At 43.8% G+C, this 10,986-nt stretch overlaps 1 protein-coding gene across 1 annotated transcript in view; it reads right to left on the bottom strand.

Moving 5' to 3' along the window:
- Positions 1–4,665: 4,665 nt before the first annotated feature.
- LOC310772957 (NLR family CARD domain-containing protein 3-like) overlaps positions 4,666–10,986 on the bottom strand; it is a gene marked incomplete at both ends in the record, with an annotated part of 34,847 nt that continues 28,526 nt past the window's right edge. The window contains 6 exons of the mRNA XM_083632912.1: positions 4,666–5,210; positions 5,849–5,895; positions 6,069–6,242; positions 7,455–7,628; positions 7,741–9,511; positions 10,150–10,378. Of these exons, the coding sequence (XP_083489038.1) occupies positions 4,666–5,210; positions 5,849–5,895; positions 6,069–6,242; positions 7,455–7,628; positions 7,741–9,511; positions 10,150–10,378 (2,940 nt within the window). The remainder of the gene's footprint in view (positions 5,211–5,848; positions 5,896–6,068; positions 6,243–7,454; positions 7,629–7,740; positions 9,512–10,149; positions 10,379–10,986) is intronic.

The raw sequence follows: 10,986 nt of genomic DNA, 5'->3' as shown, positions 1-10,986 counted from the left end.
TCTCATGTGTATTGTTTATTTAGCCTACTCAATCTCTCAGCCCATTTTGATGCTGAACCAAATGACCAGTCCGGCTGCAATGATTGATTTGTGAGGTAGCATATGCCAATGGAAGGCTGGATAGCATTAGCTAACGTCATCCAGGCTACAGTAACATTTGGCTATTATAGTTATGAAACGCTGATTCAAACGTTACAATAATAAGACACAATAGGAGCCAGTTACCCTACTGTAGCTAGAGAGAGTAATTTCAGACCACCAGATATCACCATATTTATGTTATTAAATGCTGTAACGTTAACGGTAATTCTCATGTGTATGGTTTATTTATAAGCATTCATTGATTGAAGCAGAGTGCTGGTCGGTTAAGTTTCTCTGTAGTCATGTCCTCTGCTCCAATCTTCGGTTCGTAGTTTCTTCTGTCTCTCGTCCAGCAGCTGCAGATGTCATCATTATCCACGTTATTGATGATTATTTATAAAAGAAATCTCATTGTGTAAATATTTTGTGAACGCACCAATAGTTAGAGAAGGAAACCTCTCTTTGCATTTTATTTTGTTTTTTAATAAAAGTAGGCTACTTGTGATATCTCACGTGGCTTTGATTCATCATTGCAAATTTAGCCCAATTTGTAGAAAATGCAGATGTGAACAGCTAGGTTTAATGACAAATATGGAATATCACCCAAGGAAATACCACGGTTTAATGCCAACAGATAAACCATACAGATTTGTTGTAATTGTGAACACAGTGACTGAGAACAGGTCTGAGAGCAGGTCACGTGGGGGATGGGTTTACCCAGGCTAGACAGACACAGCATTGCACTAAGACACAGTGGAGAGATGCCAACTGAGACATAAAATTGCACAAGCCCTATTGCACAATTTGTTTAAATCATACAAACCCGTAGGTAAAAGAATATAAAATCAACAATAAAACCAGCAGCGAGATATTGGATAAAAGAATAAAAGAGTAAAAGAATAAAACATTAAAATAAGATTAAATGAAAAGTAAAAGAAATAAAATAAGAAGGTAAAACATGGGGCTGAGATTACCGTTCCTACTTAAAGTGCCTCCACCTACATACTATGGGTTACTACAGCCTGGGGGGAAGAGCAGGCTGTTTGTTAAGAAGTGCAATCGAGGTAGGGAGGAAGGAGAGCTTATAGCGGTTGCTCCTGTATCTGCTGGCTCTGAATCTTCTGCCAGAAGGTAACAACTCATTATTCAGAAAATAAAATGTGAGAAGGGTCGGTCAGAGCTCTATGAGCCAGGCTGATGACCTTTTTCTCAAAGATGGACTGGCGCGTCAGTGATTCTTTGTATGGGTTTATGAGACACGACAAAACATCGTGTACATCGGTAGAGTTCAAACACATAAACAGATTCCAAGTTTCATGTTTTCAAACGGAAGAAATGGCAACAAAAGGTGCCAAAACCTGAGGTGCAACATCAATACATACATTACAAACAAATAACATACATACAAATAACATATTCTTTCTTCTCTGCCAGGCTTTACCAATAAACTGGGCGATATCAAAAGCTCCCTTGTTAAAGAATAATTCAAGTCTGGCCTCATCCTGAAACCAGAAGGCCTCAGGGTGTGCACCAACATTTTTTTCTCAAAAGGAGTTAGTCTTAAATGGTCATACAGGGGGCAGTAAAACACAAAATGGATTTCATTTTCTATTTCCCCTAGGTCACAAACTAAACACAGCCTGTCCTCTTCTGGGACTGCGTTGAATATACAATTGATAAAGAACATAGAATACAGTAAAAATAATGTCCGTGTATTTACAAATCATTTATGAAGCAATGAAGAAAACAACAGTTTAAATAAATGACTTTACTGTGCCTCAGCATCCTGTCTGTGGTCTGGCTCAGGCCAGAGATTCTCCTCAACATCACATCAGCAGCAACAAGCCACACAACTCTCCTCCATGGCCCTTCTCTCTCTCTCTCTTTCTCTCTGTCTGTCTGTATGTCTCTCTCACTCTCTCTCTCTCTCTCTCTTTCTCTCTCTCTCTCTCTCTCTCTCTCTCTCTATATATATATATATATATATATCCTATATCTCTGTGTGTGTCTCTATCTATATATCTCTCTGTCTCTCTCTATCTATATATCCCTCTCTCTCTCTCACTCTATCTGTCTACCTACCTAGGCCTTTAACAACTCTCTGTACTATTTTGTCAGCCACAGAACAGCTTGAGAACCACAGCAGGATGTCATGAGAGAGAATGCTTTCCACAGAGCACCTGTAGAGGGACAGCAGCAGCTGCTGGGACAGCTTTGCTCTCCTCAGTGTCCTTAGAAATTAGAGCTGCTGCTGTGCCTTTTTCACAAGAGTGGTGGTGTTTACAGTCCATGTGAGGTCCTGTGAGATGTATGTGCCCAAGAATTTGAAGTTGCAGACTCTCTCCACCATGCCTCCTTTGATGTATAGAGGAGCTGGTTCCTCTCTCTTCCTCCTAAAGTCAATTATCAGTTATTTTGTTTTGGAGGGGTTGAGTGTCAAGTTGTTGTCAGAGCACCATGCAATGAGTCTTTGGACTTCATCCCTACAGGCAGACTCGTCATTGTTATGTATCAGCCCCACCACAGTTGTGTCGTCCGCAAACTTAATGATTGGTGTGGGTTGGTGTGCAGTCGTGAGTGTACAGGGTGTAGAAAAGAGGACTCAACACCCTGTGGTGCTCCAGTGCTGAGCGTCAGGGTCGGGGAGTGGTGGGACCCCATCCTCACTAACTGTGGACGCTCTGTTAGAGAGTCCTTAATCCATCTGCATGTGGACTGACTGATACCCAGGTCGAGAAGTTTGAAGATTCATTATAAAGTGCATTCTGCTACAGCAAACATTAAGCTGCGTGTCGGTTTGTGCAGCTGCTGTCTGCATTCAAAGTGCCGTGTCGGAGTTCAGGAAGCGGACAGCCTCAGGATATGTGCTGTTCCTGAAGTGAGATGTCCTAAACACATGAGTCTCCTACCGGAGGGCAGGGGTTTAAAGAAAGAGCTAGCAGGGTGAGAGGGGTCGGTGATCACCCTCTGCATCTCGCGTTTGATACGTGTGGTACTGTGGAGGACACAGTGGGAAGGTCGCCGCAGCCAGTGATTTTTTACGCCTTGCGGACCACTCTTTCCCACTGTCTCCTCTCAAGGGCGGTTGTGTTGCCGTACCACACTGTGACTGAAAAGACAAGGACACTCTCCACAGTGGCTCTGTAGAAGTGGACCATCGCCTCGCCAGTCACACCAAACTTCTTGAGTTGACGCAAAAACTGGAGCCTCTGGTGGGCTTTGCTTATTATATGGCTGGTGTTAACTTGCCACTTCAGAGTACGGCATATATGGTGGTACCAATGAATTTAAAATTATCGACCCTGTCCACCATCTGGTCGTTGATGACCAATGGAGAAAAGACCTCACCTTTACGGAAGTTTGTGTTTTGGTAGATGTGTTATGGTTTGGGATGGTTAGTTAACACATTGAATGCCAGCCATGTTTTCATTCCTGTAGGTAAGTTGTGCCAGGGGTGTTTTTGACGATTCTGGCTCATTTTAGAGACAGCCGAGGATTCTTTTCTGTTAAGAATTCATGAACACCAATCATCTAAAAATAACTAATAGAATGTGTGCTTTCTCTGTCTAAAAGAGTTAGTTTGCAGAGTTAGTAGTTATGTAGATATTAGCCGTTGAGTACAGCATGGTTTCAGCGTCTGGAAATTTATTCAGAGATAAATGGCTTTTTGTGAAACAGTCACTTTAACCATTCATTTTTGGCATCAGTAAGACCGTCAGACATTCTAAACAATAGTTTTGAACAGTAATTTCCTCCATAACAACAGGAAACACCCCTCTCATTCACCCCTCTCATTTAAACTCCTCCCTCCGTGTGTCTTCTCCTCCTTCCTCCTGGCTGTACAGCGGGCGTGTCAGAAGCGCTTTTGCTGCTGCCTGCCTGTGTGCCTGCCTGCCTGCTTGCCTGCGTGCAGACGCTCCTTGTGCGAGTCAAGATGGGCCGGGGAATGCGTGGGCGATGGGCAGATGTTGATTCTGGCCTTTCTGAGGTGTTTCAAAGTGTGTTTCACCTATGATCTATTTTGCAAATCGCTCTCCGCTCTCTGTGTGCTGCTGCCGGTGCGCGGCCGCTCTCAGGCAAGACAAGTCTGTTACTGTAAAATCGCCACGGCATTTCCTTGAACGGCTTGGTCCCGCGGCAGTTTTTTCTTTGATTTCGGTCGTCTGGGGGAGCACTGTCAACACTTAGTGGGTCGGTAAAATAGATTATACACATTATCTTGCTCCAATAGTGATCTCGAAGATGTAAAAGTTGTTGATTGATGTACCACCGTCAAAAAAAAAAAAATGTTTATGTAAGACGAGTAAACTCGGCTCTGGCACTTAAGCGTTGGATTATGTAAGACGAATTATTTCGGCTATGGCACTTAAGGTGTTAACAGGCCCAGTTATAGTTATAGTTTATGCTATAGTTATGTTAAGACTTGTAGTGTGTAAGTGATGGAGACAAACTGTAACTGGGAGCCAATGCAGGGAGCTGACGATTTAGGCTTTGTGTTCAGATGAGTTTATGTCAGAATTGTAGGCAGCATTAAGTTCTAGCTGCTTACTGTCATATGATTTGCACAGTGTGAGTGTTTCTCTCTCAATCCTCTATCTGACACAGAGACACTGAGGAATCATACCGAACTTCAAGCCAAAACCCAGGGTAGAGTGGTTCAGTGAATGTGGAGTGGAAGGTGTGGATGTGGATCAATGTGTCAGAGGAAACTGTGTAGAAGGACAGAGAGCCAGCAGGCAAGTCTAGATACACTGCTACTCTGTTAGAGCCAGAGGAGGAGGGGAGAGGTATGTCTGTTTCTCTGTTATTGTGCCAGGCAGAGTAATGACCATCATAGCAGCACAGACTCCAGGACTTTTCATTCCTTCCAAGCACACAGTCATCACCTAATCCTCTCCTGCTGATTCCTCTGTAAGTCACTCCTATATCAACCTTTCCTTTCCTCTCGACCTCCCAGTAACAGCGACCAGTCAGACCATCTCTACACAGCAGCTGAGCCCTGAGGTCAAATCTCTCTGGGTGATCAGGATATGGCTGCCTCTCTTCCACTCTCGTCACCTTTCTGTTGTCTTCAGACAGGAGGAGGTGTCCGTTTGCTGTGTTTGGGTCGAGTGTGAGTCCACAGGCATCTGATGGAGAGAACAAGACTCGTTACAGCTGCAGCTTCTCATCTAATAAACCTGGGCTGCATTTCCCAATAAAAAAAAATCTTAGTGGTTATGGAGATTTCCTACAAGCGATTTTAAGAAATGGTTGATTGTAGGCTCACCACATTTATTTTCACATAGATAGGCCTTTTGCCAAAACCTTGAAAATAGACAAAATAAAATATTGTGCTGCATAGGAAACTAAGACAGGTTACATTTAAAAACTAAAGGCAATGAGACACAGAAACAGAAGAGATTATGAGACAACAACATTGTCTGATGTAAAACACAATATAGAGCCAGGCTGGGACACAAGTGTTCTCACTATATTGTTATTAAGCATGTTGCCATGTTATTAAAACTTTTAGAACAGGCAGCAAACAGAAGTGCTCAGGTGGATATCAGGAGTGTGGAGTAGACCTTGAAGGTGTTCTTTAGTTGGAGGGACATCAAAATTGAAAAAAGAAGGGAGACTAAGGCAGTTCTTCAGGTACAAAAGTAAAAAACCTTTAATAAATGGCTAGTTCATTATAGAACAATTAAAAACAAGTACACGCCAACATGTTTCGGCCAACAAACATTGGCTTTGTTTTCATGAATCAAACTAAATACACACTTACATTTCCTCACACCTGGTTTCAGCCACTGCACTTCATCATGGTCCACACTGGAGGAATAAACAAAGTCAGATCAGCAGATTATCTTTGATGATAGAAACATGGACATTTAATAACCTTCAACTCATATCCTCCATTAAACAGGATTCCTGCATGAGCTTGCAGTGTAACAGAGAAAATGTGTGTGACTCTCAGCCTTCTAGCAGATGTTGCTTCTCCATACCTGAGAGAGTCCAGGCTCCAGTGTGGATCCTCCAGTCCAGCAGAGAGCAGCTTCACTCCTGAGGCTCCTGGATGGTTGTAGCTCAGGTCCAGCTCTCTCAGATGGGAGGGGTTGGAGCTCAGAGCTGAGGCCAGAGAAGCACAGCCTTCCTCTGTGAGAAGACAGCCTGACAGCCTGCACACACGCACGCACACACACGCACGCACACGCACGCACACGCACACACACACACACGCACAGTTGCATTTTCTTCCAGTGATGTATAGTTTGTACTTTTTTCCTCATCATGCTGTCATGATGATTGAATTCACCATTTCATCACTTCCTCCACTGGAGTTTTACTTGAGTCAGTTACTGAAAACAGGAACGCTTTCCAAACACACACACACACACACACACACACACACATACACAACACACACACACACACACACACACACACACACAGTCCAACAAATAGTTGTGACACACACACACAAACACACACTCCAACAGATAGTTGTGACTGAACACTTCATCTTGAACACTGTGTGAACAATGTGTGTGTGCACACACATTCCCACCGGTAAGCTGACCAGTACAACCTCAAAATGTACTTTTGATAAAGATCTGACATCTGAATATACTGACAGCTGCAGAATGTTGGAGGGATTCTGAGCTCTACTGAGGAACATCTAGTGTTTTTACTTTTGTTCTAGCAATAAATACGTGTTTTAAATAAAAGTTGACTGATACATTTAAACTTATATTCAGGATAAACATTAACCCTTTAGTGATTTTACATACAGTAGGCTATATTGTGATAAAACTATATCAGCTCATATGAAAAGTTTATAACATTTTCAGCATCATCAAGCAATAATCATTTATTGATTATTTATTCTTGAGTGTTGCGAGCTTTTGCACAGGTTTTGTGAAAGAGAGATCCCAACTCTCAGTGAAAACTCATTACAGTGGTATCCGCTTATAGTGATCACGGTTATAGTGATCAACCACTTATATTGATCCAAACGCTTCATTCCGAATCACACACACACATGCTGTTTGAATAATTTGCTTATAGTGATCAATACTCTGCTTACAGTGATCATTTTGGGCCTTGTCACACCTGAGAACAATGGATTTCTTTAAGTACAGTCATTTTATATGTATTTTCTGCTTACAAACTGCCAAAAATGAGCCGGCGAGATACAGCAGTGATACTTGGTGCATGTCTGCATGTTAACAAATGGCACAGAGAGTTTGTGTTTCGTATTTTTGCTTTCAGCAACAGAGGAAGTAAGAATAGGAAAGTCCTATAGAGTTCAGGTATTTTCACTGACATTAATGTGCATATACTATAGGCCAATGTAGAATTTAATTTGTCTGTTGAACAGTTATCCTGACCTGAGAGCTTCCAGTCTGCAGTGTGGACTCTCCAGTCCAGTAGAGAGCAGCTTCACTCCTGAATCATGCAAGTCGTTGTTACTCAGGTCCAGCTCTTTCAGACTAGAGGACTGGGAGCTGAGAACTGAGGCCAGTGCTTCACAGCTTCTCTCTGACAGCTGACAGCCACTCAGCCTGAAGAAGAATTAGTGGTGAAGACAAACAAGAACATTAAAATATGAATTTGTCTATCCTGTTGTAAAGATCACATCATAATTTGAATCTATCCAGTTTGCTATGCACTTACACAGATTTATTTGAGACTTTGACCACTGGCAGCAGCCTCAGAAGAGCCTCCTCTGAAGCAGAGTATTTCCTCAGGTCAAACATGTCCAGCTCTTCTTCTGATGACAGCAAGACGAAGACCAGAGCCGACCACTGAGCAGGGGAGAGTTTCTCTGCAGAGAGACTTCCCCAACGCAGGTGTTGTTGGATCTCTTCCACTAGAGAATGGTCATTCAGCTCATTCAGACATTGGAACAGATTGATGCTTCTCTCTGCAGAGGAATTGTCCCTGATCTTCTCCTTGATATACTGGACTGTTTCCTGATTGGTCTGTAAGCTACTTGTTGTCTGTGTCAGCAGGCCTTGCAGGAGTATCTGATTGGTCTGCAGTGAAAGACCCAGGAGAAAGCGAAGGAACAAGTCCAGGTGTCCATTTGGGCTCCGTAAAGCCTTGTCCACAGCACTCTGGCAGAGGTGAATTACCTGAGATTTGGTTGATTCTGGTTCTGACAGCAGATTGACACCAGAGCCGATGAATGAGACGATGACATAAACTGCAGCCAGAAACTCCTGAATGCTCAGATGGACAAAACAGAAGACCTGGTCCTGGTACAGTCCACACTCCTCTTTAAAGATCTGTGTGAACACTCCTGAGTAAACTGAGGCTGCTGTGATATCAATGCCACACTCTATCAGGTCGGCTTCATAGAAGATCAGGTTGCCTTTCTCCAGCTGATCAAAAGCCAGTTTTCCCAGAGAGAGAATCATCTTCTTGGTCTCTGGAGTCCAGTGTGAATCTGTCTCAATTCTCCCATGATACTTTACGTTCTGTAGTTTGGACTGAACAACCAGGAAGTGGATGTACATCTCAGTCAAGGTCTTGGGCAGGTCTTCTCTCTTACAGGTTTTCAATAAAGTCTCCAGAACATTAGCAGTGATCCAACAGAAGACTGGGATGTGGCACATGATGTGGAGGCTTCGTGAAGTCTTGATGTGGGAGATGATACTGTTGGCCTCCTCCTCATCTCTGAATCTTTTCTTGAAGTAGTCTTGCTTTTGTGGGTCAGTGAAGCCTCTCAACTCTGTCACCATGTCAAAACACTCAGGAGGGATCTGATTGGCTGCTGCACGCCGTGTTGTCATCCATAGGCGAGCTTTGGGAAGCAGTTTCCCCCTGATGAGGTTTGTCAGCAGCACATCCACTGAGGTCGACTCTGTAACATCAGTCAGGATCTCGCTGTTCTTGAAGTCTAGAGGAAGTCGACACTCATCCAGACCGTCAAAGATGAACACAACCTGGAACTGGTCAAACCTGCAAATTCCTGCTTCTTTGGTCTCAGGAAAGAAGTGGTGAATAAGTTCCACCAAGCTGTACTTTTTCCCTTTCAGCAGATTCAGCTCTCGGAAAGTGAATGGAAATAGGAACTGTATATCCTGGTTGGCTTTGTCTTCAGCCCAGTCCAGAGTGAACTTTTGTGTTAAGACTGTTTTCCCAATGCCAGCCACTCCCTTTGTCATCAATGTTCTGGTTGGTTTGTCTCTTCCAGGGAAGGGTTTAAAGATGTCTTCACATTTGATTGGTGTTTCTGGTCTCGCTGGTTTCCTGGATGCTGCTTCAATCTGTCTGACCTCATGTTCATTATTGACCTCTCCACTCCCTCCCTCTGTGAGGTAATGCTCTGTGTACATCTGATTCAGAGGAGTTGGGTTTCCTGCTTTAGCAATGCCTTCAAACACACGCTGAAACCTCTCCTTCAGATTACTTTTGAGATGGCAGATGTCAGGAAGAGTTTCTGAAAGAACAAATAACATCAATGAGTGGATGTTTCGCTAAACATGAGATGTGAACATTTCCTGGTAAATGTACTGTATATCTTCAAAAATGAATAAGTGAAATGACGTTTCAAGCATCAAGGTCTTCATCAGTCTGATGAAGAGCGAATCCAGACCTTAACCATAACCCCAACCAAGTTGCTTTTGTTGCCTAAACCTAAGGTTGTTTTACTTGCCTAAACCCAACTAAAAGTTGTTGTGCTTGCCTAAATTTACCCTGGATATGAGCCGTGGCTCCTGTGAAATGTTGCCGGGCCACCGGTAGCCACAGTAGCCGGTAGCCGTGCCCAGTTGCAGCCTATCGCGGCCGACCTCCTCAACCAAATAACCAGGAAGAGAGTCAGGGCTCGGCTCTCTTCCTGGTTATTTTGCTGAGCAGGGCGATAAAGAAACAAGGAGAGCCGGTGTCTGTGCTGGAGGAACATACGCACCCAAATATGACGTGAAAGGTAGCCTTTCACCTCGGCAATAATGACGCTGAGTGGGTGTGACCGGTGTATTTTGACGCACTGGTAATGAGAACCTGTTGTTTAAATCCACCTCTCATTTTACACCATGTCTCATGTTCATCATGTTAAAGCTGTTGAAAGCCTCTTACTGCTCTGCAGCGAGTCAGCCAGCTCCTCCTGCTTCATGCTCCTCAGGAAGAGCAGTGTGATGTTTAGAAGACCCTTAATGCTCCTGCTCCTCTGCTCTTCCTCCTCACCATCCACCACCTCCTCATCCTCCCTCTGACTCTCTGAGCATCCTGGCTCATCTGGCCTCAGAACCGTCTGGAACTTTCTCAGCTCCTTCTTCACAAAGGTGATGATGTTCTCCTCAAGCAGCTGGAACAGAATCATATGAATGAAACTTTCTTACTAAAACCATGGAACACAACCTCATATCCATCATAGACTGAAAGCCCGCTGGGCTAAAGAGTGCAGCATGGAGATGGAGGGCTCTATTCTCCCACAGGCCATCGGCGCTATTACGGGCCTTAACCGCAAAAAAACGTGCCTTGCGCCTGTTTCGGCAAGATAGCAATAGGCTTTAGGCTGCCAAATGCGCTTTAGGCCGAATGGGCGTGGCGCAGTCCCAAAGTGGGCGTGTCGGCGCTAAATACCAGCCTAGTCATATCTTGGGAGCTGGCCTACATTTAGCGCTTTGCGCTTTTCAAAAGCAGGCCTATTCTTTGCCTTCACTGCTTCTTCTCTGTCACCCTTCTCTCTCTCTCTCTCTGAGTTCCCAGCATGCATTGTGTTTCTTCATTTCGCTACTAAATAGCCACCAAATGAGCCAAAATAGATATAAAAGGTAGTTCTAAATTAATGTGTAATGGTAACACAGCCTGCCATTGTCAACATTTCAATATTGGACCAAATAAAACCTCGAAATGAAAACACCACCCTATGTGAAACATATATGTCCTCCTGGGCATATATATACCCCTTGT

The sequence above is a fragment of the Poromitra crassiceps genome, assembly GCF_964638095.1.
Source record: "Poromitra crassiceps genome assembly, chromosome: 3".
Lineage (NCBI taxonomy): Eukaryota > Metazoa > Chordata > Actinopteri > Beryciformes > Melamphaidae > Poromitra > Poromitra crassiceps.
This window is presented reverse-complemented; position numbering and strand designations above follow the sequence as displayed.